The sequence below is a fragment of the Cervus elaphus genome, chromosome 14, assembly GCF_910594005.1.
Source record: "Cervus elaphus chromosome 14, mCerEla1.1, whole genome shotgun sequence".
NCBI classification, from domain to species: Eukaryota; Metazoa; Chordata; class Mammalia; order Artiodactyla; family Cervidae; genus Cervus; species Cervus elaphus.
Window position 1 is genome coordinate 32,337,880 of NC_057828.1, and position 27,071 is coordinate 32,364,950.

Here is a 27,071-nt window from a genome sequence, read left to right on the forward strand (position 1 = left end):
ACTAGATCTGATAGAGTGCCTGATGAACTATGGACGGAGGTTCATGACATTGTACAGGAGATAGAGAGCAAGACCATCCCCAAGAAAAAGAAATGCAAAAAAGCAAAATGGCTGTCTGAGGAAGCCTTACAAATAACTGTGAAAAGAAGAGAAGCCAAAAGCAAAGGAGAAAAGGAAAGATATGCTCATTTGAATGCAGAGTTCCAAAGAATAGCAAGGAGAGATAAGAAAGCCTTCCTCAGCGATCAATGCAAAGAAATAGAGAAAAACAATGGAATGGGAAAGACTAGAGATCTCTTCAAGAAAACTAGAGATACCAAGGGAGCACTTCATGCAAAGATGGGCTCAATAAAGGACAGAAACAGTATGGACCTAACAGAAGCAGAAGATATTAAGAAGAGGTGGCAAGAATACACAGAAGAACTGTACAAAAAAGATCTTCATGACCCAGTTAATCACGATAGTGTGATCACTCACCTAGAGCCAGATATCCTGGAATGTGAAATCAAGTGGGCCTTAGGAAGCATCACTACAAACAAAGCTAGTGGAGGTGATGGAATTCCAGTTGAGCTATTTCAAATCCTAAAAGATAATGCTATGAAAGTGCTTCACTCAATATGCCAGCAAATTTGGAACACTCAGCAGTGGCGACAGGACTGGAAAAGGTCAGTTTTCATGGAAATGCCAAAGAATGCTCAAACAACTGCAAAATTGCACTCATTTCACATGCTAGCAAAGTAATGCTCAAAATTCTCCAAGACAGGCTTCAGCAATACGTGAACTGTGAACTTCCAGATGTTCAAGCTGGTTTTAGAAAAGGCAGAGGAATCAGAGATCAAATTGCCAACATCCTCTGGATCATCGAAAAAGTGAGAGAGTTCCAGAAAAACATCAATTTCTGCTTTATTGATTATGCCAAAGCCTTTGACTGTGTGGATCACAATAAACTGTGGAAAATTCTGAAAGAGGTGGGAATACCAAACCACCTGACCTGCCTCTTGAGAAATTTTACGCCGGTCAGGAAGCAACAGTTAGACCTGGACATGGAACAACAGGCTGGTTCCAAATAGGAAAAGGAGTACATCAAGGCTGTATATTGTCACCCTGCTTGTTTAACTTCTATGCAGAGTACATCATGAGAAATGCTGGGCTGGATGAGGCACAAACTGGAATCAAGATTGCTGGGAGAAATATCAATAACCTCAGGTATGCAGATGACACCACCCTTATGGCAGAAAGTGAAGAACTAAAGAGCCTCTTGATGAAGGTGAAAGAGGAGAGTGGGAAAGTTGGCTTAAAACTCAACATTGAGAAAACTAAGATCATGGCATCCGGTCCCATCACTTCATGGCAAATAGATGAGGAAACAATGGAAATAGTGGTAGACTTTATTTTGGGGGTCTCCAAAGTCACTGCAGATGGTGACTGCAGCCATGAAGGAAAAAGATGCTTGCTCTTTGGAAGAAAAGTTATGACCAACCTAGACAGCATATTAAAAAGCAAAGGCATTACTTTGCCAACAAAGGTCCATCTAGTCAAAGCTATGGTTTTTCCAGTAGTCATGTATGAATGTGAGCATTAGACTATAAAGAAATCTGAGCGCCAAGGAATTGATGCTTTTGAACTATGGTATTAGAGAAGATTTGAGGGTCCCTTGGACTGCAGGGAGATCCAACCAGTCAATCCTAAAAGGAAATCAGTCCAGAATACTCATTGAAAGGACTGATGCTGAAACTCAAACTCCAATACTTTGGCCACCTGATGCAAAGAACTGACTCATTGGAAGAGACCTTGATGCTGGGAAAGATTCAAGGCAGGAGAAGAAGTGGACAACAGAGGACTAGATGGTTAGATGGCATTACTGACGCAATAGACATGAGTTTGAGCAAGCTCTGGAAATTGGTGATGGATAGGGAAGCCTGGCGTGCTGCTGTCCATGGGGTCGCAAAGAGTCGGACATGACTGAGTGACTGAACTCAAGTGACTGAAGGAAGGTTTGCTGGACTTCTCGGTGGTTTAGTGGTTAAGACTCCTCACTTCCACGACAGGGAGTTAGCTTCAATCCCTAGTTGGGAAACTAAGATCCTGCATGCCTTGCAGCGCACCCAAAAAATAAACGAAAAAAAATGAAAAATGTTTGCATGTTGCCTCCTGTAGTACATATATGTCTATTTCTTGTAATACTGCTAACTTTTTGTATTTTGAATACAGTATTAGGTACATAAGAGTTTAAAATTGGTATTTTTTAATGACTTTAACCTCTTATTGTAGAATAATGAGTAATTGTTAATATAGCTACAACTTTCTGTTATTTATGATTCATCTTTTCCTAATATTTTAACTTTTACACTAATGACTGGAAATTAGTAGTTGCTTGTTTACATTTCTGAATTTTTTTTTTTCATTGTGATCTCCATGATCCATTTCAAAAGACTGTTTATATTTGATTTATCATTTTTAGAGCCTGTCACAGGAGTGTTGCTAAGGCTGTCTTCTTGCTGTGTTGCCAAGAACCCCCATACATTTCTTAACTTTACTGTTAGCATGCTAGTTTTAGCCTTTTATCAATTGAAGTGATTTTCTTACTGCTTTTGTTGGCATCATGCCTTCCTGCCATGGGGAGCAGGAGAGTAGTGGGCATATGAGAGTTACTTGTTTTAAAATTTATGTTTAAGTGTTGGCCCAAAATAGAGCATCAGTTTCTTGAAGTTGGAGGTAACTATGCCTTCTCCTGCTGTGGGAGAAACTGAGAAAAATATACTATCATTTGTCTTTTGCTTTCAGGTATGCTTACTGTTATTAGATTAGTTTTTGATAAGTCATAAATAAATTAATCTTATTAATATATCTGCTCACTGGGAGTGGATATCATACTTTAAAGTGGAAAACTTGAAACATATCCAGGGACTTCTCTGATGGTCCAGTGGTTAAAAAATCTGCCTTGTAGTGCAGGGGACATGGGTTTGATCCTTGGTAGGGGAGTAAAGATCCCACATGCATCAGAGCAACTAACCCCTTGGGCGGCAACTAGAGAATCTGTGAGCTGTGAAGATCTCACATGACACAGGGAAGATCCTGTGTGCTGTAACTAAGACCTAATGCAGCCAAATAAGTATATATATGTGTGTGTGTGTGGTTTATATATATATATATACACACATTATATATAGCATATATATAATATTTTATATATGTGCGACCGCATGGACTGTCGCCTGTCAGGCTCCTCTGTCCATGGAATTCTCCAGGCCAGAATACAGGAGTGGGTGTCTGTCTGCTTCTCCAGGTGATCTTCCCAATCCAGGGATTGAACCCAGGTCTCCCGCATTCTAGGCAGATTATCTACCATCTGAGTCACCAGGGAAGCCTATATGTATGTAGTCTGGGAGAAGAGGGGCAAGAATATGGTTCTTTTTGTTTTTTGAATAGTAAGATATTTACATGCTTTTTTCTAAAATTACAAAAGGATACACAATAAATTCCCAGCCTCCTAAGCTTCCTCACAGTACCCAAACAGTGTTAATAATCTCTAGTGTATCTTCCCTAAGACATTCTGGGACATACTGAACAAATGCACATGTATGTCGTTGCCACCCCTCCCCTGCTTTAAAAAATACATGCTGTCATCCATCTGCAGTATATTTTTAAAAGTAATTTAGTTTGGAATTCATTTCCTGATAGTACATAAAGAGCTTCCTTATTTTAATTCATGATATTTCATTATGTGGATGTACCAGTATTTGTTTAACTCCCTTCGCTTAGAGAACATTTGGGTGGTTTTAGTCTTATGCCATTTCAAACACTGCTATGTATGAGTAACCACCCATTTTACACAAGTGCAAATTTATTTTGTAAAATCCTGGGAGTGGAATTACTGGGTGAAAAGTGTAAGCATTAGTCACTCAGTTGTGTCCGACTCCTTGTGACCCCATGGACTGTAGCCCACCAGGCTCCTCCGTCCAGGGAATTCTCCAGGCAAGAATACTGGAGTGGGTTGCCATTTCCTTCTCCAACTGGGTGAAAGGATATTTGCAGTTTTAATTTTGATAATGGCGTATTGCCTTCCATGTATGTCTCACTTTGTGTTATACCCTTTAGACAGACATTTATCCAGTTGGTTGGTGAAAATGGTAATGTGATTAGTCTCACTATAATAATAGTGAGACTTCTTTTTTTCATGAAGAGTTATTTTATGAAGTTAGAATTGCCAATGTTTTATGACTTTTTGTCTCTTCTATTTCAATGTTATTTAATCCTCTCACTGTTTCTGTTACTACTTTGTGATTTTTGTTTTATCATTTAAGTTTTTGATGCAGCTGAAATTTATTTTGGTTCAAGCATTTTGTAAGAAGATTCCAGAATATGAAAAAGTAAAATAGTACTATAGTACTATGAAAATTCTATACACCCATCCTACATCAGATTTAACAGATACAAGATTTTATTATACCCACTTCATCTGTTTCTTTATATTAAAATTAATGATTAGATGTTCATTCATCTTTATTATCTATTTTTCTTTCTGTAGAAATGGTGTGCTCATTTTTAACACTCCCAGATTTTTGATTTAGGGGAAAAAACTCTCTCTCTTAGATACTCAGGTTATAACAACCACACTGTCATGCCTGTCCTGGTAGAAAAAGGAATGCAAGGCAATTTCAGATGTAGATTTTTAGGTAATACCCCTAAATGTTTTACTTATTTGCACTATTGTTTTTTATGAGTTTTGTAGAATATGTAAAATATTCTAGTCAAACAATAAAAATCTTAGGGTCCTGAACTACCAACAGTGGGATTTGCTTCCCCAAGAAACTTTGTATCTACAGAAAGTTTGGGACAGTGCTGCTAAAATTTCCTCAGATGCATTTTCATTATGAATAGTAATTGCTGTAACTTCGTTCATGTATTCTGTGTTTTTTATGCATGTCAGTTATTTATTTACAAGTTGTTGTTTCAATTTTTGTGATTATTTCAATAAAAACTATAGTTAAAGCTTTTGGTAGGGGGTGCTGTGCCTGGTCTTAGTTGTGGCATGTGGGATCTACTTCCCTAGCCAGGAATGGAACCTGGGCCTCCTGCACAGGAAATGCAGAGTCTTAGCCACTGGACTATTAAAATCACAATTACCTATTCACTTAAAATTAGGAATGATGACTTTTTTTAGAAAATCATTCCTATCTACTTGCCATTTTTTATTCTACTCCTGCTTCTGCCTTGACACTTATCAGCCCTTCCAAAAATTCTACATGTGAAACTAATCATTGTTAATCTTAGTGTGTGTCTTTCAAGACATTTTGTTATTTATATAAATACATAAAGGTTTATAGGCTTTGTTTATTGGTTAATTTTTAGAAATTCTTATTATTCATGTTGTTTTAAGCTTATTTTTATTTATCAGTGTATCATGAGATAACATTGCTTCTTTTAATGACCTATTGCCCACAGAAGGATGTTTCAGCAGCCCCACTTGTTTCTAAAACTATCTGATTTGACCTAAGTTCTCCAATCAGATCTTGCTGTAGATAAGCCAGAATCTTCTAAGATTCACTGAGCTAGGTCCTCCACTTTCCCGTAAACACAGCATGCTGTTTCTGTCTCTGCGTCTTTGCTCATTTTCTTTTCTACTCGTCTTATGCTCCCTGTCACTTTCTTAAGAACCTCACTTGAATATTTCAGTTCTGTCCAGATCGCATTAGATTTTTGTCTTCTTGAACTCTTTTCAGATGGTTCCTGACTTCCGATGCCTGAACTTATAATTTTTTCAACTTTAAAATGGTACAAGGCAGTATGCATAAATGAAGTAGTAACCATACTTTGAATTTTCATCTTTTCCTAAGCTAAGTATATGCAGTGTGATTCTCTAATGCTGGGCATCGACAGTGAGCTGCAGCTCCCATTCACCCACATGATCACAAGAGTAGACAACTCATACACTGAAAACCATTCTCTAGCCAAACAACAATTCTGTTTCTTTATTTTCGGTGGAATAGTCGATAAATTACATGGAATAGTCAACATTTTATGATAAAGTATTTAAAGATGCCTTATTTTCTTTACTACTTCACAGTGATTAGTATTCAATAAAATTTTAAAGTACTTTTAAATAATATGTACATAGTACCTTTTGGGGCTTCCCAGATGGCTCACTGCTAAAGAATTCACCTGCCAGTGCAGGAGACAGGAGTTTGATCCTTGGGTCAGGAAGATCCCCTGGAGGAGAAAATGGCAGCTCACTCCAATGTTCTTGCCCGGGAAATCCCACGGACGGAGGAGCCTTGCAGGCTACAGTCCATGTTGGTTGTAAAGAGTCGGACACGACTAAGATGCACGCACAAAGTATCTTTGGGATTCTTCAGGTGGATGTCTTGTTTTGAACATTTTAAATAGCTTTTCTAAAACTAAACTTTGATAAATATTGATTTCAGGTGCATGGTGGAGGCCTGGACTTTACTGCGACAGCATTCTAATAGGTTGAATATAGAGGAGCTGCTCAAGCACACATATGAAGTCTGTCAGGAGATGGGCTTAATGGAGGATTTACTGAAGCTGCCGTTCACAGACACGGAGCAGGTAATGATTTGTCAGTGTAAACTTACATCCGGAAATTCAGGATAAGTTAGTAGCTTACAAATCTATTTTGTTCTTTCTAGGAGTGTTTGGTGAGATTTTTACAGTCCAGCGCAAGTGTTCAGAATCATGAATTCCTTTTAGTTCACCATTTGCAGCGTGCCAATTATATTCCTGCCTTGAAGCTGAACCAGACTCTGAAGATTAATCTTATGGTACAGTTGAACTTGTTTTATTACGGGGGGACAAGAAAATAGGGAAAACAGATGACTTCATTATATAAGAGCTTTGTATAATCTTGAATTTAGAAAATCCTCACTTTCTGTAGCAGAATTGACAAACAGGGTGTTGTTACTTATCCAGTTCTTTTTATATGTGCTATTTCTGTTTAGGTATCTGCCCACAGTCTTGCCAGACTAACTGCTTTACGCACTCAGGGAAAATAGCAATTGGTAGAGGACAACAGTAGGAAATAAATAGTGCAAAAAGTATGGACTTCAGGGGTTGGACTAATTGTTCATTGGCTCTGTGTGCTTGGAACACACTCTGAGCCTTGGTTTCCTTAATTGTAAAATGACAGTATCTTTTGTGAGGATGCACAGAGGTGTGTGTGATGGAACATGTTGCTTAGTAAATGAAAATCATTGCTTTTATTAGTTGTGAATAATCAAGGCTGGGAAGGAGAGACTTGGAATTTATTGATGGATAAGAATTGATGAAGCAGTTAGGTTGTGAGTATGATGTCTTTGGTTTGCAAGAATGGGTATGTAGAAAGGAGGAAGGTATTCTTGTGTATTCATAATTATATTTTAAATAGTAAATAATAGACATAGCGCCTGACATTTTTGAAGACTAAATTTTTACCAGTTATGTTATGTTCTATAGAATGATCGTGATCCTCGTTTGCGAGAGAGATCAGTGACTCGAAATTCTATAATAGACCAATATGGGAAAATTCTTCCTAGAGTCCAGCGAAAATTAGCCATTGAGCGAGCAAAGCCTTACCATCTGTCAGCATCATCAGTTTTTCGAGAAGGTAAGACTTCATTGAAAAATGTCCTAAAATATTGCACTAGAAAAGATACTGAATGATTATCTTCTGAAACCTTTGTTATCTTCTGTTTAGCTCAATTTTGCTTTGATTCATCACAGTGATGCTTTGTGGGTTTGTTTGTTTGTTTGTTTTACTGGTGGTTCTACCGCAAGAAATCAAAAGCTTCCTTGGAACTTTTAAACTTCCTAGTTTATTTAGTACAGAGTGACAGAACTCTTGATTTCATTTGAAGACTACTAACTTTTATTTATTTATTTCATTTATTTTTATTAGTTGGAGGCTAATTACTTTACAGTATTGTAGTGGTTTTTGCCATACATTCACATGAATCAGCCATGGATTTACATGTGTTCCCCATTCTGATCCCCCCTCCCACCTCCCTCCCCATCCCATTCCTCTGGGTCTTGCCAGTGCACCAGCCCTGAGCACTTGTCTCATGCATCCAACCAGGGCTGGCCATCTGTTTCACACTTGATAATATACATGTTTAGATGCTATTCTCTCAGATCATCCCACCCTCGCCTTCTCCCACAGAATCCAAAAGTCTGTTCTATGCCTCTGTGTCTCTTTTTCTGTCCTACATGTAGGGTTATCATTACCATCTTTTTAAATTCCATATATATGCGTTAGTATGCTGTATTGGTGTTTTATCTTTCTGGCTTACTTCACTCTGTATACTGGGCTCCAGTTTCATCCATCTCATTAGAACTGATTCTAATGAATTCTTTTTAATGGCTGAGTAATATTCCATGGTGTATATGTACCACAGCTTCCTTATCCATTCGTCTGCTGATGGGCATCTAGGCTGCTTCCATGTCCTGGCTATTGTAAACAGTGCTGCGATGAACATTGGGGTGCACGTGTCTCTTTCAGATCTGGTTTCCTCGGTGTGTATGCCCAGCAGTGGGATTGCTGGGTCATATGGCAGTTCTATTTCCAGTTTTTTAAGTAATCTCCACACTGTTCTCCATAGCGGCTGTACTAGATTGCATTCCCACCAACAGTGTAAGAGGGTTCCCTTTTCTCCACACCCTCTCCAGCATTTATTGCTTGTAGACTTTTGGATAGCAGCCATTCTGACTGGTGTGTAGTGGTACCTCATTGTGGCTTTTATTTGCATTTCTCTGGTAATGAGTGATGTTGAGCATCTTTTCATGTGTTTGTTAACCATTTGTATTTCTTCTTTGGAGAAATGGAAGACTACTAACTTTTAGAAAACATGTAGAATAATTTATTTCACCATCTCCTAAAAGCCAAAACTGTTAAATTTCTGCACAGACATTGCTAAACCAAATATAATTTTAACTACTCATGTTTTGTTTTCTCCAATCACTTTGCCATATTAGTCTACTTTAAAATCCTGGTGTTAGAGATGAAATTAAATACTACCTTTTTTGTTTCACAGTTTCTAGACCAAAACCACTATCAGCAGTTCCAAAACAGGCTGTAACCGGGACTGTGTTAACAAGATCTACTTTCATCAATAATGTGTTATCTAAAATTGGAGAGATCTGGGCAAGTAATGAACCTGAAAATAGCATCTCTGTCTACAGTAGGTATGTTTTTCTTCCACCTTTTACAGTCATGCTACTTGCTAATCTTCCCTGGGTTGTCAGCTGCATTCATACACAATCCAGCGTTAGCGCTTATTAGTGTATATAGGAAAAGTGTTTTGTGTTGTCTACTTTTCTTGCAAGAAGAACATTCTTTATTCTTAAATTTGAAATCAGTTATGTTCATTGTTATTGTAAATAAGCAGAAATATACATGGTGAAAAAAAGAAAGCCCCCTTCCCATCGAACCTCACCTTCTTAAAGTGTTTGTATTGATAATTTAGTCTTCTTTGTGATACATAATCAAAAGTTAAATTTTTATTTTCTCTGTAGTCCTAAAGTAGAGGAACCATCTCCTGTAGCATATTCTCTCCCAGATCCAGAGCTGCCTGAGGCATTTGTTGGAACACCAGTTACAAAGGCATCACAAAGAATTTCTAGGTAGGAATTTATTTAATCACTTTTAAAAGGCAGTGTTATCAACAACAACAAAAAAAAAAATAAAAGGCAGTGTTAGACAAGAATCACACTGTTGAGATATTTGTCTTAATTTCACTTACTTCACTTAGTAATGGTATTCTCTAGTTTCATCCATGTTGCTTACAAATGGCAATATTTCATTCCTCTTTTTGACTTAATTCCCTTATATATATATATATGTATATTATATATATGTCCATTATATATTTTTTAAGGAAGCTCCATACTGTTTTCCATGGTGACTATACCAATTTACATTCCCACTAGCAGTGTAAGAGGGTTCCCTGTTCTCCATATCCTCTTTAGCTTTTATTATTTGAAGACTTCTTGATGATAGTCTGACCAGTGTGAGATGATACTTAATAATTACACTATAATTTTAAAATTATCTTTAAAGTCTTCATAAATACTGTTTTAAATTGCTGAAGGAGTTTTTAATGCTTCCTTTAAAAAAATAATTTGGGCAGTTTTTTAGTAATTTTAAGGAATTTTACATCAGCTGATAATCTACTTAGAATTTTTGCTTAATGATTTCAGACTGCTTAAAGAAAAGCAAACTTTGTTATATTAAAATCATAAGCAAAATAAATTATTAATTTGTTTTCTTAAATCTCTCTGATTCAGACCCATGAATGAAGGTTGTTTTTTGTAAATCCCAGCTAATCTTGGTTGGCTTCTTAAAACTTACTCCTGTTTAACTGAGCCTACTAAAATGGCTTAAGTGGCTTTAGTACAGTAATACTTTTATTTTTTAAACCTATGGTTATTAGAAAAGTAAATAGTTAAATTCAAATTTTGCATCCAAGTTGGAACTGTGGTGGTTTATTTAAGAGCACTGGAGAGTGAAGAAGTGTTCATAATCACCAATAGCAGAGTACAAAAAGTATCTCTTAATGTAATGATTCTTTCTCTTTAATGATATGACCATAATTGTTGAAAATTTTTGAATATTCTGATTGAATATTCTTGGTTTGCTAGAAATCTCAGAGCTGTGCTTAGTACAGAATAACAAATGCAAAGATGCTATATTTAGAGGAAGAAAATACTTCCTGTAAATATTTCCCCACCGTATAATAAGTTGTCTTGAAGCACCTATGATTTTGGTTGGTATGCCATCTCTTATAGCAAAAATCTTGAACTTAAAGGATAGAATGGCAACGAAGGCAAAGCAGCAAGAAATTATTATTTCTGGGCACCAGATGTATTTTTCTGGTTATTCTCAGTTGAAACACATAGGTATCTTGGGGTAGTGTTTTTGTTGCTAGGAATGTTTTTTGTAAATCCCAGCTAATCTTGGTTGGCTTCTTAAAACTTACTCCTGTTTAACTGAGCCTACTAAAATGTCTTTAGTGGCTTTAGTACAGTAATACTTTTATTTTTTAAACCTATGGTTATTAGAAAAGTAAATAGTTAAATTCAAATTTTGCATCCAAGTTGGAACTGTAGTTGTTTATTTAAGAGTAGTCCTAAAGTAGAGGAACCATCTCTATAAAATAAACTATTAGGAAATTGGGACAGGAGTGACCATATGTTTATAAATGGTCCACAAAAATTGTAATCTGAAAATTTCACCTTCAAGTTTATTTATTTGTAAATTAGGTTTTTAAGCTGTTTGGACTATGCATACTTAATACAAGTCATCAGTGAGATCATTTTTGTCATTTGGTAAGAATGTCCAGGACACTGTAGGGAAAAAAACTTTGAGTATAGTCCTGGGATTCTCTTTTGCTACTAACCTCATTAATTTGAGAAAATTAACATTTCCTTTGGTTGCTAAGTGTAGTGATCAGAACCTTAAAGGTAAATAAACCGTATTCATTATATACATTACATGTAGGTGAAAGGAATTTCTGTTGATGAAAGTGAATTTCAGTGAATGGCTTGCTAGGGAAGCGTTACCTTGTTTTCTTGAGTGCTTCAATCATTAACAGTTTGTCTTCATTTGAAAATAAATGTTTGGCACATAGAGGGGCTCAGTAAATAATGGTTAAGGGAGGGAGGAGGGCCTCCTTTTGGGGGGTGGGGAGCATGATCAGAGAAGGAAATGGCAACCCACTCCAGTACGCTTGCCTGGAAAATCCCATGGACGGAGGAGCCTGGTAGGCTGCAGTCCATGGGGTCGCGAAGAGTCCGGACACGACTGAGTGACTTTACTTTCACTTTTCACTTTCCTGCATTGGAGAAGGAAATGGCAACCCACTCCAGTGTTCTTGCCTGGAGAATCCCAGGGACAGAGGAGCCTGGTGGGCTGCCGTCTATGGGGTCACACAGAGTCAGACAGGACTGAAGCGACTTAGCAGCAGCAGCAGCAGGAGCATGATCAAATTGCTATCTAGGTTTCATAATTCTCTTTTTTCACTACTGAATGAATTAGTTCTGATTTTTGAATTCTCTTTTTTCACTACTGAATTAATTCTGATTTTTTAAACTAAGGGTAGCATTACAGACAGTAATATACTTATCTGGATTTATATTTTCATATGGTTATCATATTTACCAGTGAGTATAGAAGTTTGCATAATTAAATGGGATACTAATTCTTTTTGTTTCTTCAGTATAACTCAAATATGTTACCAGGATTTTTCTGTTTATATGTATACTGTGATTACAGGCTGCTGGATTTGGTTGTTCATCCTGTCCCCCAGCCTTCTGAGTGTTTGGAGTTTATTCAGCAAAGCCCCACAAGGTCTCCTTGGTCCCTGGCATCTAGTTCATTGCCAATAAGTTCACAATTAACAGGATCACGTCAGAATGCCTCCAGGGCTTCAGAATTACATTTACTTGAAACTCCTCTTGTTGTTAAGGTAAATATTATGTTACATATCTAGCATCTAGTGTTCATAGTGAAGCTAGGAAGTTCCTTACATATAGCAGAGAGAAATAAAACTATTGATAATTGACATCTCTGGGTAATAGGGATTTTAAGCCTTTATTTTCCCTTTTTCTGTGGATGTTTCCAAAATGCTTACTGTATTATAAATTAGCCTTTTTTCTTTGAAAAATGCTTTCATGTTCATGTTGTGTTTTTTTTTTCCCTGATACCATTTTGCTATTCTTTCATCAAATGCTTTCTCATTCTTAACATTTTTTAAAGTTTTATTTTAAAATTCTAGCTCCTTCAGTAAAATTATAAAGTGTTACTCTTTCCTACTCTCAGTAGGAAATTGCTTTTTCCTTCACCCTTTCTGATAAATTACTAGCAGAGAAACCACAGCCAAACTTGTGATGACAGGTGACAGTGGACTTTACCTTCCTGTTGGAAAGCCATTTTCACATATGTTGTCTGCAAGTTCCTTGTCCAGTATTCTGGATTGAGTCCCGGAACTTTTTACTTACTTTTTCCTTAATTGTTTCTGGATATCCAGCATTTAAAGTGAAGCCAAGGAATTCTTATTTTTCAAATTGGATAAAAGATACGTCAATAAATGCTGTTCCTAAAATAATTATTAAAAGAAATTGAAATGGTGGTTGCTAAGATGAAGTTCCTAATATTTAATATCCAGTATAGTATTTCTAACTTTTTTTCTTCTATTAAAAAAACACTCACATTTTATATTCTCTGCCATTAAGTTCAAATGAAATTAAATGAGGGAGTAATTTTGTACTTGCTACCAAAAAGAATCTGGAAAAAATCAATATATTCTTATGATGGATCTAATGGAATTTAATAATTTAATAGGATCCAGTCATTTGTTTACGAGTCCTTTAGAGGAGAGGTTAAGTGAGGAAATTGTTATTGCTAACTAGTTCATCTGCTAATTATTTGTAATCATTGTAGTAAACCATCAGAATTCTCATAAGTAGTTCAGTTACTATTGGATTCATGTAATGAAATTATATTTTTTCTAAAACATTCTTAAAGTCAGTCTTATTAATTTAGATTAGCTTGCTGTAATTAAACTAGGTTCTGTTCACACAGTATCATCTCTTTCACCTACTAAAGTTTTCTAAGCAATAGTTAAATAATTTATCTTATATCAGCACTTGATTTTTGAAGTTGAACTTAAACCTGGGAATAATCAAGGTTTAGAATGATTATAGATGCAATTTTATGTTTTATGCAAATTTACGTTATAAATAGAAAGCTCCTAGTAGAATTTTGTTTTCTTTCCAGTAATCTATAATAATTTTTATTATTGATGTTTTTATTAGAGATGAGAATTTAGTCACCATTGCCACTCATTTGGCTTTGTCTGTCCTTACGTAAGTGTCTTTTACAAACGCTAATGGTGAATTCCATTTGCTGTGTGTCATAGAAAGCTAAGACTTTGGCTATGTCAGTTACTTCCTCTGGATTTGCCGAGTTCACTCCTCAATCCATCCTGAGGTCTGGTCTTCGAACAACACCTTTAGCATCTCCCTCTCTGTCGCCTGGAAGATCTCTTACTCCTCCTTTACGACTCAAGGAAACTAGAATTTCGTTCATGGAAGAAGGCATAACCACGAAGTGGACTGCTCCAGCAGTAAGTTTGATAATAGTTGGAACAAAAAGACTTCTTAATAAGAATATATTAAGCTCCTATCAATGTAAATGATATCACTGTAGATTTTTATATACAGTCTTGCAGATAGTCATAAAATCAGAAAACGTTAGTTCAGAGAGAAACTTTAGGTCCTTGGCTAAGCCAAACCTATCATTTACAGGTGAAGAAAATAGGGCTAGAAGCACCAAGTTAAATTGTCTATAACCACATAGTTATTTGATGGAAGAAATGGGACTGGAATTAAGATCCATGGTTGGTTTTGTTTGTTTGTTTTGTAATATCTTTGTTTTTTAACCTGTATTGTACTGCTTCTCTTGGTAAGTTCCTAGTTTGTTGTCTGTTTGGGAGGGTATGTCTTTAGAGCTTCACTGTAGGTTAATAGGAACCCATTGGTGGTTATTGGGCATCTTGCCTATTCTGTATTCTAGTCTTTTGGAAGTACTGATCTATTACCAATTAGAGAATCATTAACAGTCATTAACTTTTAATCATCAGTCTGAGGAGAATGGATTTAGAGTAAGTAAATTTTGATGGAGAAAAGAATTTGGAGATAAACAGAACATGGAAAGGGTGGGTATGATTGGGATGGATAAGTTAGACTTAACTGATTTTTACTAGTAAAATTTTTTTTCTCCAAACTCTTTACTTAATAGACTATAGATGACAGCAAAACAAAAACATTTATTACTGCATCTTTACATAAATGTGGAGCTCCAGCAGAAACTGAATGGCTGAAGAACAAAGATAAGACAACATCTTTCCCCCTGGATAGCCCTGAAAAGGACCATCAAGAAATGGATGTCAGGCCACAGGATACAACTTCACAAAGTTTGGAGAAACTGGATGTGAGCGTAGAAAATAGCAATACTTCCACCAGATCAGACCAGACTACCTTAGAGTATCAGGATGCTCCATTACCAGAAGACTTTGAAGATATTTTGATAGCCTCTAAGTCAGTGAGCTCTTCCACTGAACTGATTACTAATTTAACTGAACAGACTGAGAAGAACAGTGATAAAGATACATTTGAACCAGGAGTAACTCCTCCAGAGCCAGAGAAACAAATGGGTAAGGACTCATCCCAGATATTCAAAATGGCCATTGATATCCTTCAGTAAAATTTGTAATAGAAGTTTTTCTACCATAAGAAAAGCAACAGGAAATCAACAGGGTTAAATAATTACATGATCATAGCACAGTAGGTTCTAGCCATAGTACACATATCTTATTCTTTCTACTTACAAACTTTCATTCTAAGTAGGTATGAGGTTTGAGGAGAGGAGAACTTAATGTGTGTTCTATTTTCATTTGGAAATGAAATTTAGAAAAGAACAGTAATGATTAAGGAAGCAATGTCAAATATCAGTGTGACTTAAGGTCTTCCTATAGTTATGAGAAATAATACTACTACCTTTACAGACTAGATTAACTTACTCATCCAGCAGCCTCAACTTTCTAGAAAGCTGCTCAGAAAACAGGAAGTTCATTCTACTCTCCATCCGTACCTCCAAAATAATCACTAGAAGGTGAAAATAAATGTCCAAAGACCCATGAATTTATTGTCTTTATATTCATTTATCAAAAAATGTTTGAGCCCCTAATCTTGTGCAACGGACAGGGTCCGCTTTGTGTGTGTTAGGTATTAAGGATAAATAAAGTAGAAGATAAAGAATAAAAATGCACTAGATGCTAAGGATACACTAAGTAGACGTGGTACTTGCCTGCATGTAATGTAAAGTCTAGTGAGTGAGTGATAGTTGCTCAGTCATGCCTGACTGTTTGTTACCCCATGGACTGTAGCCTGCCAGGCTCCTCTGTCCATGGAATTATCCAGGTAAGATTACTGGAGTGGATTGTGGATTATATCAAACAAGTGTGTACGGTGCAGTTTGATAAATGCTATGCTGGGAGACACAGTAGGAATGAGTGGAACACAAGAAAGGGGAGAGACTTTGCTTAGAATTGGTGGATCAGAAAACTTAGTCTATTTTTATCTTTCTTACTCCTGCACAGATTTAACAAGCTTATTTAAAGATAATTCGTATCTTTAAATCTGTAAAACCAGTGTAAAAATGTGTGTCATAGTGATTTCTTTGGGAAAACATTTTCTGCCTAGGCTGAACTAAGGTTTCTTAAATGTGAATCCAGTGAAGTTTGGGTTAATGTTTTTATTTAATAAACATACACATTATTAATTGCTCTAAGAATTACAGTTCAGTTCAGTTCAGTTGCTCAGTTGTGTCCCACTGTTTGTGACCATATGGACTGTGGCACACCAGGCCTCCCTGTCCATCACCAACTCCCAGAGGCTACTCAAACTCATGTCCATTGAGTCAGTGATGCCATCCAGCCATTTCATCCTCTGTTATCCCCTTCTCCTCCTGCCTTCAGTCTTTCCCAGCATCAGGGTCTTTTCAAATGAGTCAATTCTTCACATCAGGTGGCCAGAGTATTAGAGTTTCAGCTTCAGCATCAGTCCTTCCAATGAATATTAAGGACTGATTTCCTTTAGGATTGACTGGTTGGATCTCCTTGCACTCCAAGGGACTCTCAAGAGTCTTCGCCAACACCACAGTTCAAAAGCATCAATTCTTCAGCGCTCAGCTTTCTTTATAGTCCAACTCTCATATCCATACATGACAACTGGAAAAACCATAGCTTTGACTTAGACGGATCTTTGTTGGCAGAGGCATGTCTCTGTTTTTTAATATGCTATCTAGGTTGGTCATAACTTTTCCAAGGAGCAAGCATCTTTTAATTTCATGGCTGCAGTCACCATCTGCAGTCATTTTGGAGCCCCCCAAAATAAAGTCTCTTACTGTTTCCACTGTTTCCCCATCTATTTGCCATGAAGTGATGGGACCAGATGCCATGATCTTAGTTTTCTGAATGTTGAATTTTAAGCCAACTTTTTCTCTCTCCTCTTTCACTTTCATCAAGAGGCTCTTTAGTTCTTCTTCACTTTCTGCCATAAGGGTGGTGTCATCTGCATATCTGAGGTTATTTATATTTCTCCCGGCAGTCTTGATTCCAGCTTATGCTTCATCCAGCCCAGCATTTCTCATGACGTATTCTGCATGTAAGTTAAATAAGCAGGGTGACAATATACAGCCTTGACATACTCCTTTTCCTATTTGGAACCAGTCTGTTGTTCCATGTCTAGTTCTAACTGATGCTTCCTGACCTGCATACAGATTTCTTAAGAGGCAGGTCAGGTGGTCTGGTATTCCCATCTCATTTTCCAGAGTTTGTTGTGGTCCACACAGTCAAAGGCTTTGGCATAGTTAATAAAGCAGCAGTAGATGTTTTTCTGGAACTCTCTTGCTTTTTCAATGATCCAGTGGATGTTGGCAATTTGATCTCTGGGTCCTCTGCCTTTTCTAAATCCAACTTGAACATCTGGAAATTCACAGTTCACATACTATTGAAGCTTGGCTTGGAGAATTTTGAGCATCACTTTACTAGTGTGTGAGATGAGTGCAGTTGTGTGGTAGTTTGAGCATTCTTTGGCATTGCCTTTCTTTGGGATCGGAATGAAAACTGACCTTTTCCAGTCCTGTGGCCACTGCTGAGTTTTCTAAATTTGCTGGTATATTGAGTGAAGCACTTCACAGCATCATCTTTTAGGATTAGAAATAGCTCAACTGGAATTCCATCACCTTCACTAGCTTTGTTCATAGTGATGCTTCCTAAGGCCCACTTGACTTTGCATCCAGGATGTCTGGCTCTAGGTTGGTGATCATACCATCATGATTATCTGGGTCTTGAAGATCATTTTTGTATAGTTCTTCTTGTGGTGTATTCTTGCCACCTCTTCTTGATATCTTCTACTTCTGTTAGCCATACCATTTCTGTCCTTTATTGAGCCCATCTTTGCATGAAATGTTTCCTTGGTATCTCTAATTTTAGAGTTCTCTAGTGTTTCCCATTCTGTTGCTTTCCTCTATTTCTTTGCATTGATCACTGAGGAAGTCTTTCTTATCTCTCCTTGCTATTCTTTGAAACTCTGCATTCTTTCCTTTTCTCCTTTGCCTTTTGTTTCTCTTCTATTCACAGCTATTTGTAAGGCCTCCTCAGACAACCATTTTGCCTTTTTGCATTTCTTTTCCTTGGGGATGGTCTTGATCCCTGCCTCCTGTACAGTGTCATGAAATTCCATCCATAGTTCTTCAGGCACCCTATCAGATCTAATTCCTTGAATCTGTTTGTCACTTCCACTGTATAGTTGTAATCTTAAGAATTTAGGACTGTCTTTATAAATAACATATCTTTAGAAGTTCACATACTCTTTTAATGTGCTGTGTTCCACTAAAATATTTGAATGGTAATTGTTTGATGAGGATGTTATTGGCAGTATTTTCACTCAGTTCAGTTGTTCAGTCATGTCTGACTCTTTGCAACCCCATGGGCCTCCAGCACGCCAGCATTGAGTAGCATGGAGGCTACTCCATACTCAAACTCATTGAGTCAGTAATGCCATCCATCCATCTCATCCTCTATCATCCCCTTCTCCTACTTTCAATCTTTCCCAGCTTCTAGGTCTTTTCAGATGAGTCAGTTCTTCACATCAGATGGCCACAGTGTTGGAGCTTCAGCTTCAGCATCAGTCCTTCCAATGAATATAGTATTTTCATTGATTAGTCCTAAAATGATGAGGCAGTCTCAAATAGACATTTTTATTGTTTTGTGGGGGGGATTATATAGCACAGACTTTAGAGTGAAATCAGCTAAATTCGAATCTTACTAGCTCAGCTAGTTACTAACCCGTTAAGCCAAAAGTATTAGTTACAGATGAAAGAAGGGGTTGGGGTGGGGTTTGGCCTAGGCTCAGAGAATTAGAAGGAACTGGTAGTCTGATGCCAAAGGAATAAACTAAAAGTATGCAAAAAAGCAGACCCAACAACTTATTAAAAAGTAATAAACCAAGACTGGCAGTAATTGCTAAACATTTAGTAAATATATATGTTCTTAACTGTATTATTTACAGGCACCTTAGAAGATGCAGAAACAAAGAATGGCTTAGTTGTGGAGGGTGTACTTTCGGAATTAAATCGCTTAAGCCCCATTCAAGGAGTTGAAGCTTCTCTTTGTGTACCTTCAGTCTGTGAAGAGTAAGTTTATAGAGAAAATTTCAAATATTGATAAAGTTTAATGAAGCTGTGAAACAGTAGTAAATATTGGTATTTGTTCCATGCATAGATTAGCTCTTATTTAGATCTTTGTCTCTGTCATTTCCATTTTGGTACTGTATCTGTCATATAAGAAATTCATTTGTACAGTTCAGTGTTATTTAGTAGTTATTATGAAATGATACCAGATGTTTCCTAAACATACAGAGACTTGATAAATTGAGGCAAAACTCTTTAGATCACCAAAGAATATTATTTTTGTTGAAAAACAAAGGTTTCGCTTACGGCCACACATTCTTCCATGCTCTCCTGCTTTTGGTGGTCTCAGAGTAATCCGGTATGTATCCTGTAGCACCAAGGCTGATCATAAGGGAGATGGTTCAGATGGTTCAGAGGCAGTATTGATCCTTGCCATTTGGTACTACAAGACTCAAGTTAGAAGTTACTGTTTTTCAGTGATAGCTTGAACTATTATGCTCCCAGTTCTTCAGTTTCCTTTAGCACTTACACATTCAGCCAGTATACTAGGTGATGTAGGACAGTGCTACTTAAAGTGTGTACTAGTAAAGTTGATGCCAGTTACTGAAGACTTTATGGTCTGCAACAAGATAGCAGCTTCTATTAAAATACTTATCAGTCACCTTTTTGGAAGTTAGCTGAACTAATCATTGAGGTGATTGATTGACCTTCTGGCATAAGCTCCTTATCTCATTGCAAGACTGGACACATTGTATATCAGCACTTTGGAGAAATGAATGCTGTTGTAGAGAATACAATAAAAAGTTGCAGCTTCAATTATCAAGAAGTTGTAAGGATATAATTTACTAAGATTAACCCACATAAAACATGACAATTTAAGATACTGTAAGTGCTTCACTGTAAGTTCTGAGAGTGATTTCACAGACCACCCATAAAAAAATCAGTATTATAATCGTCACCTCTCATACATTGAACTCAGTCATATTCTTCACTTCTGAGAGTGAAATCGTGGTAACTGCAGTCTTTGCCAGTCCTTCATGGAAAAGGAGGGAGAAAATAGTACGAAAGGATCATCAAGATTGTTGTTTAATTCTAAGGTTTTAAATTTTTTATTGAAAATTAGTATAAATTATAATGGTTTCAGTGGATTACAGCAACGACAAATCAAAAAGCAGTCACTTGATCAGAAACTTGGCATTCATCAGTGACCATCTAGGCAAATATTCAACATCTTGGCGAGCTGGTTCATTTTTAAATGTAAACTTATTTTGTTGTTGGTTCTTGGTTATCCTTACTGTAAACATTGTGATTGAGATAAGTCTTACAAATACACCTATAAATAAATGTGTACATATTCCAAATGCATACTTTTTCTTGAACTTTATAATTGTCCCATTTAAAAAATCAGCATGCTTTAGTTGGCTTCAGGGGAAGGCCACCTCAGAATGCAAAGGGACCACTGTCAACATCTTCCTAGAACTTTTGTCAAGTAGATTAATAGAGGTCACATTGGTCTCCCATTCTGAGTCATTTATCATACTTTTTCCAGTTGGCCTTAAGATATTGAATCTACTGAGTATATAGGGAAAATGTCCATAATATTTGAGGAATTTATTTGAAGAACGTGGCCACTGATAATTAAAAATTGACATCCGTGTAATTTATACTGACCAGCATTTTAAAATCATTTTATTTGTAGTTTAAGGTTATGCCATTGTTTTCAACAAAGTAAAATATTAGAAAATAAGAAAAACAAATACAACATTACTTGTTTCTGAATTCACTTGTAAATTACATAATATTATTCAGAATGAAGTTGCATTGTATATTCTCTGAACCTTGGTTTTCATCAGTAGAGGGAAAAGTAAGAGTTGGGGCAAGGTTAAAGCAGGTCAGAGCAGATGGGATCTTCTTAAAACACTGAAGTATATGTTTCTGTTCCTGAAGGGAACTCACCGTGAAGTCCACAGAACCTGTTTTAGACGAAGGACTGGTCTCTGTTGAAACCTGTACCTCTGCAATAAGAGCAGGTAACAATAAATGTATGTATTATTTTGACTTCAGAATCATTTCACTTAGTGTTTTGTCTAAAGAGTGTTCTATTCTTAGGGCAAAAGAATCTGGATAACAGTCCAGACTGTTACCTGTTATGCCTCTCCAGTTGTTTCCCTAGCTAAAAATAGAATTCTGAGGAAGCGTGTCAGCTATCAGAGCAGTTGGTTGCTTATAAAACACTCTGTAGTTCTAACAGTAGAAGTCTTAGAATGGTTTTTGTGGACATGTTTAAAAAGGAAAAAAGTAAATTACCAGTCCCCACCCAAGACTGTATACTTGTTTTTTGACCTTCTGGGTTTCAGGTATCTACACAGGGTTACTTCCATATTTATTCTGTGTTTGTGATAACTTAAGGCCAAGATTGGCTTATTGTTATTAGAAAATAATCACAAACGTCTGAATTTGCTCCAGGGAAGATTAACAGATGTATGGAATTCATTTGACTTTTTTTTCCCCCAGTGAGTCTTCCTTCCTTCCTTCCTTCCTTTCTTCCTTCCTTCCTTCCTTTTTTTTTGAGTGTCTCCTCTCAGTTAGACACTGGCTTTTCAGAGATGAGTTTGTTTTGCTAATTCATTTCTGCAGTGAATGTTACTGTTTTTACATCTCTGCACGTTCTGTGTCAGTGTTTCTTCAACATAGATTCCCAAGCATGGCCTTGCTAGGTCAACAGTGTGCACAGGTTTTTAATATTTTGTTGTTTATATTTTATCTTTTTGAAAAGCAAATATGTATTGTCTAAACTGAGTGAGTGGATTCTGATGAAGGAGGAGTATTGTATAGATCCCCGTAGGCTTTTCCTCTTCGAAGATGTTAGAGATGTTTTGACACTCTTGACAGTTGTTCAAGGAAACATTAAGTGCAATGCAGCCTTTCCCCTTCTGTTTGCCTCCCCAATTGTGTATATATCTCTTTTTTGTTTAGCTTAAACCATGGAAGATTAACTCTCATTTTTTTTTTAGCCGTGGCCGAAGTCCCTGGTGATAGTGGAAGATCTGGACCTGTTACCTCTGAAAGCCCTATGGTTTCTGAACATAGACTTGACCAGGAAGTAGAGTTGAACTTAAAAGAAGATCATGAAATAGAAGTTGATGTACTAAAAGCAAGTGTTGACTTACCAGAAGACAAGCCTCCAATTTCTGATGATCCTCCTGATACTCAAGAAATTCATGTAAAAAAAATAATTTTTTATTTCTTCTTTAGTCTCTCAGTGTTGGTTTAGTTAGGTTTCAAACCATAGCTCTAATGTAATGTATTCATGTATTTCGCTACTATATAGAAATCCCTTTATAAAAATCTGTGTTTGAGAAAATATATAAAATACATCATCCTTTAAGAAATTGGTTTCATGAAAACCAAAAGACTATGTTAAAGAAGTGACAGTTTTATTAATTTTCACTCAGTATCCAGTTCAGATGAAAGGTCTTTTAGCCATAAGAAAACAGATATTAGCTACTCTTGAAACATGCGTGACATCAAAACTATCCAGAGCATATATCTGAAAATAGTTGAGTACAGTTAAATAGAATTCTCTTCCATTTCCCCTCCCTTCATACTTGTGGGAAAATGATATTCTGCTGCCTGGGGTTTAACTTCTTATATACGCCAGAAAGGTGGGATTTTTTTGCTATTTAAAATGACTTACATTTCCTAAAAATCCCACCAAATCTATTTTATTATCAACAAGTAAGTTTTTCATGATAAGTGACTTTAAGGTGAAGAAAAATAATCTCTTCTAATTATTTATGATTGTATAGTAGTTGGGAAGTTTAACTCATAAAAATGTCTTGGTTGTCCATATTCAATTTCATGAGTATTCTCACTGTGAATTAGATGGATAAAGTCCCTTTTCCTTCAGCCAGGAAGCTAATAAAATTTGTGGGCATAGTGTAAATGGGAATCCTCATTTCTGGGTATTTCCAGTCTTTCAGTGAATGTGTGGGGAGTGGGAAAATGTCATTGTTTAGGTGGGTGGTAATGTTCTACCTTCTTGGTCAGGAGATCTCTCTGTTACTTTCTGCCTCCTCCTTTTTCTCCCCTTCCCTTACCAAAAGGTAAATGCAAGGACCATTCCTTCTTCCACCAAACCCTTGCAAGAGAGGTACTGAACTTGAAAGCCTTAGGAATTTCATGGTTTATGCAGCCCCAGCAAAGGGAAGAGGATTGAGTCTAGCCCAAGGGAGCTTATGTAGGTGAACTCTTCTTCAACCTTATGGGGATCATGCTGTTTAGGAAAAGTGTGGTTAGTTAGGTAATTTGGGGATTATCATTAGAACATAGTTTGGGGGTTGTTTCTTTTTCTCCGGTTCATTTTTTTTTCCTTGGGTGAGAATAGAATAAGTCCTTAATTATTGCAACTGTTAGCATCATTATAATTTTTAACATTTTTGTTAAGACTGTCTTTTTTAGCCAGGGAAATGTAGACTTCTACTTTAATTCCATTCAGAATTTCGATCTTTTTCTATCTAGTTATTTTGACTGAGTGAGAAAGTCTGATTGCTTAAATGGCTATTTTAATAAAGTAAACCCATAAGTATATGCCATATCGATGTAGTTTATGTTTAACAATTCATACACCAAGGGTGAGATGGTCTTTAAAAAAATGTATGCTTTAGGTTAAAATACATACATTAACAGTCTCTTATCTTTAATTTATTTTAGGTAATTGAACATGAAAAGCTTGAAGGTCAAGATTCAGGACAAGAGGCTAGGAATCTTTCATTTAATGAGTTGTATCCCTCAGGAACTCTTAAGCTTCAATACAATTTTGATACCATTGAGCAACAGTTTTGTGACTTACCTGATAATAAAGACTCTGCTGAGTGTGACGTTGCTGAGGTAGATGGAGAACATTTTGTGGCACAGAGCAACTTTACCTTGATTTTGGAAGGTGAAGAAGGAGAAGTAGAGACAGATGATTGTGCAGCATCTGATGTGTTAGCTAAAGCAGCTAATGCAGCCGCTGAGGAAAAACATGTATGCAGTGAGGAAAGTGAGAATCACAGACATGTTGCAAATTTGCCATCTGTCGTAACTAGTGATCAGGAGTCCCAGAGGGTAGAGACATTACCATATGTGCCTGAACCAATTAAAGTAGCAATTGCAGAAAATTTATTAGATGTAATTAAAGACACAAGAAGTAAAGAAGTTACTTCAGATACAGTGGAACAGTCCATTCAAGAAAACATACCTTTAATAAGCCAAAAGGTAATGTGTTCCACCAAGTTGGCCAACTCTACAACTAAGACTGTTCAGGAAACAAGTGCAGTGACTATAAATGTCAGTGAGGTTAATGACATGATTTCCTCCCGAACTCGCAAGAGAGTACGTGTCCAAAACCTGAATGTCAAATCAGCACAACAGGAAGAGCCAGCAGCTGTTGCTACTCCTGAGATGCTGGGGCTTTCAGTTACAAAGAAAACTAGGAAAACAAAAGAAATTGCAGGGGCTTTGGAAAGTGCCTGTTCTGATGACAAGGGAGTATCTCATAACCAGCAAATACCTCAAAATTCTGTTACTCCTAGGAGAGGAAGGAGAAAAAAAGACGTTAATCAGGACATATTAGAAAATGCTAATTCTGTGGAACAAGAATTACAAGTTACTCCAGGTAGGGAATTAAGAGGGTTAAAATCATCTCAGCTGTTGGAAGCAGCAACTGAAGAAAGTTCTTTTAGAAAAGAAGTTAAGCTTTTGTCTGCTACAAAAAGGACTCCTAGAAGAACTAAATCTGTAGAAAATCAGGAAAGTGTTGAAGTTATAAATGATCTGAAAGTCAGCAAAGTAGCAGGTCCTAGCAGAAGTACCAGAAAATTGAGAAGTACTAATTTGGAAGCTTCTGAAGGTGTAGGATATAAACAAGAGGGGGAGTCCGCTGAACAACAACTGCCTATTCAACGTAATAAAAGGGTTAAAAAGAAAGAAGTTAGTGCGTTGGATGTTATAGAAGATTCCAAGCTTGATTCCTCCCAGTTGACTATTCAAGCAGATTTTGGTACGCCTGCTACACCTAGGAAACGTGGTAGACCAAGAAAAATCAATCCATCTGAAGATGTACAATCTAAGGCTTTTACGGAAGCAAAAAGTCTCAAGAAGAGAGAAGGTCTCAGCATCCAAAGGAGATCCACAAGAAATACCCCAGCTAAAAGTGAAAATACTGATGTCGGAAAACCAACTTTAGAAGAGTCAGTTTTCATGCCAAATGAGGAACTTGCTGCAGTGATGAGCTCTAAGAAGAAACTTACAAAAAGGACTGAAAACCAAAGCCAAAAACGTCCATTACGTTCAATACCAGAGAAGTACATAGATGAAGAAACGGCACACAAAGAGCCAGACGACCAAGAAGAAAAATTGCTTGCTACGGTTGCTTTGACTCAGTCTTCCCGTAGCACACGGACTAGATCTAGCAAGGCCATCTTGTTGCCGGACCTTTCTGAACCAAAAAATGAGTCTCTTTTATTTTCTCCTCCTGTGTCAAAGATTCCAAGGAAAGAGAAAGGTACTATTATTTCTGTTTGAAGAATAATTTCCATCTCATTTAAAGTCTTCAGCTTAAACTTAAATCAGTTCAAACATGATTAGATTTTGTTAAGGCACTATTGGATCATATCTCCTAAGGTTGATTTTTGGTTACAGGGAATTCCTCTCCCTTCCGAAACAGACTTTTTTGATCTTTTAATAGTAAAATATTAATGTTTTAATTTTAAAGTTTATTTTTAGATTCAAGAATTTTCTGCTTCACTGTAACTTTTTAAATCTTATAATTAACTTTGACATAGGTTTAATTTTTTTTTAGAATAGGATCATTTCTCTTCATTCTGTCCTTATAAGTGACTTGCTTTTGGGTTTTCCCCCAGATAGAACCTTCATTTTTGTCTCATATTCCAGATGATTTGAAGTCCACAACTTCAAATTGTTTTGAAGGGAAGCAGCAGTAGAATTATCTTGACTATGATACAGAAATTATTTAAATCCTTGTTTCTTGTTGTCCATGAACTGGCAAGGCTACATGCCCAACCTCCCTCACTGATGATGTGAACTTTTAATTGTATTGTTTGATAGGTATAGTTCATGTCATCTCAACAGGAGTGAAGTCTCTTACTCTTTATGTATAGTGTAGTCTTTATGTATAGTCACTCAGGCATGTCCTAGGCTTTGCTATCCCATGGACTCTAGCCCACCAAGCTCCTCTGTACATGGAATTCTCCAGGCAAGAATACTAGAGTGGGTTGCCATGCCCTCCTTCAGGGGATCTTCCCAACCCAGGGACTGAACCCAGGTCTCCTGTCTGAGCCACCAGGGAAGCCCATGTATAAAGTGGAGATCTACATAAAGTACAGAAACAGATGTACAGTATATTCGTGCTTTTAAGATTTCTTGTTGGGCAGAATTCAGTGAGGGAGACGGTTAAGAAAAAAGATCTTAAAAGGTGCTGATAAAGCAGATTAGGGACTTGTAAGTAAAGTGGGTGACTGTTGTACTAAACTCTTGCATGTATTTTTTAATGCATTGGTGAACATCCTGTATAGTTGCCTCCTGACTTGAGGAAGGCCAAAAGATGAGTCATTTAAAAATCCACAAATTAAAATTTTCTGTCTTCAGCATTCTCTGTGCAGAAACCTCTTTAAATATATTGTATTCATGCAAGTTGTTATATTTACATAAGAGCCTAGGAAAGGATGCTTTGCCGTAGATTTGATCACTTGTTCTAAAAATGAATCTGTAGTTATTAGGAATTCCTTTTTCGTACCCCATCCCACATTTCTGAGTACATTTT

The 27,071-nt window shown here is 36.7% G+C and overlaps 1 protein-coding gene across 3 annotated transcripts in view; it reads left to right on the forward strand.

The window, feature by feature from the left end:
• The window catches only part of AHCTF1 (AT-hook containing transcription factor 1), an 83,839-nt gene that overhangs the window by 48,694 nt on the left and 8,074 nt on the right, over positions 1-27,071 (forward strand). For 2 of the 3 annotated variants that reach the window (XM_043924722.1, XM_043924719.1), the window contains exons 22-33: positions 6,426-6,570; positions 6,651-6,782; positions 7,453-7,603; positions 9,027-9,177; positions 9,508-9,615; positions 12,266-12,458; positions 13,911-14,114; positions 14,792-15,206; positions 19,126-19,249; positions 21,194-21,288; positions 22,261-22,469; positions 23,960-25,793. In XM_043924722.1, the coding sequence (XP_043780657.1) occupies positions 6,426-6,570; positions 6,651-6,782; positions 7,453-7,603; positions 9,027-9,177; positions 9,508-9,615; positions 12,266-12,458; positions 13,911-14,114; positions 14,792-15,206; positions 19,126-19,249; positions 21,194-21,288; positions 22,261-22,469; positions 23,960-25,793 (3,761 nt within the window). The remainder of the gene's footprint in view (positions 1-6,425; positions 6,571-6,650; positions 6,783-7,452; positions 7,604-9,026; positions 9,178-9,507; positions 9,616-12,265; positions 12,459-13,910; positions 14,115-14,791; positions 15,207-19,125; positions 19,250-21,193; positions 21,289-22,260; positions 22,470-23,959; positions 25,794-27,071) is intronic. The other variant, XM_043924721.1, reaches the window with a different exon arrangement.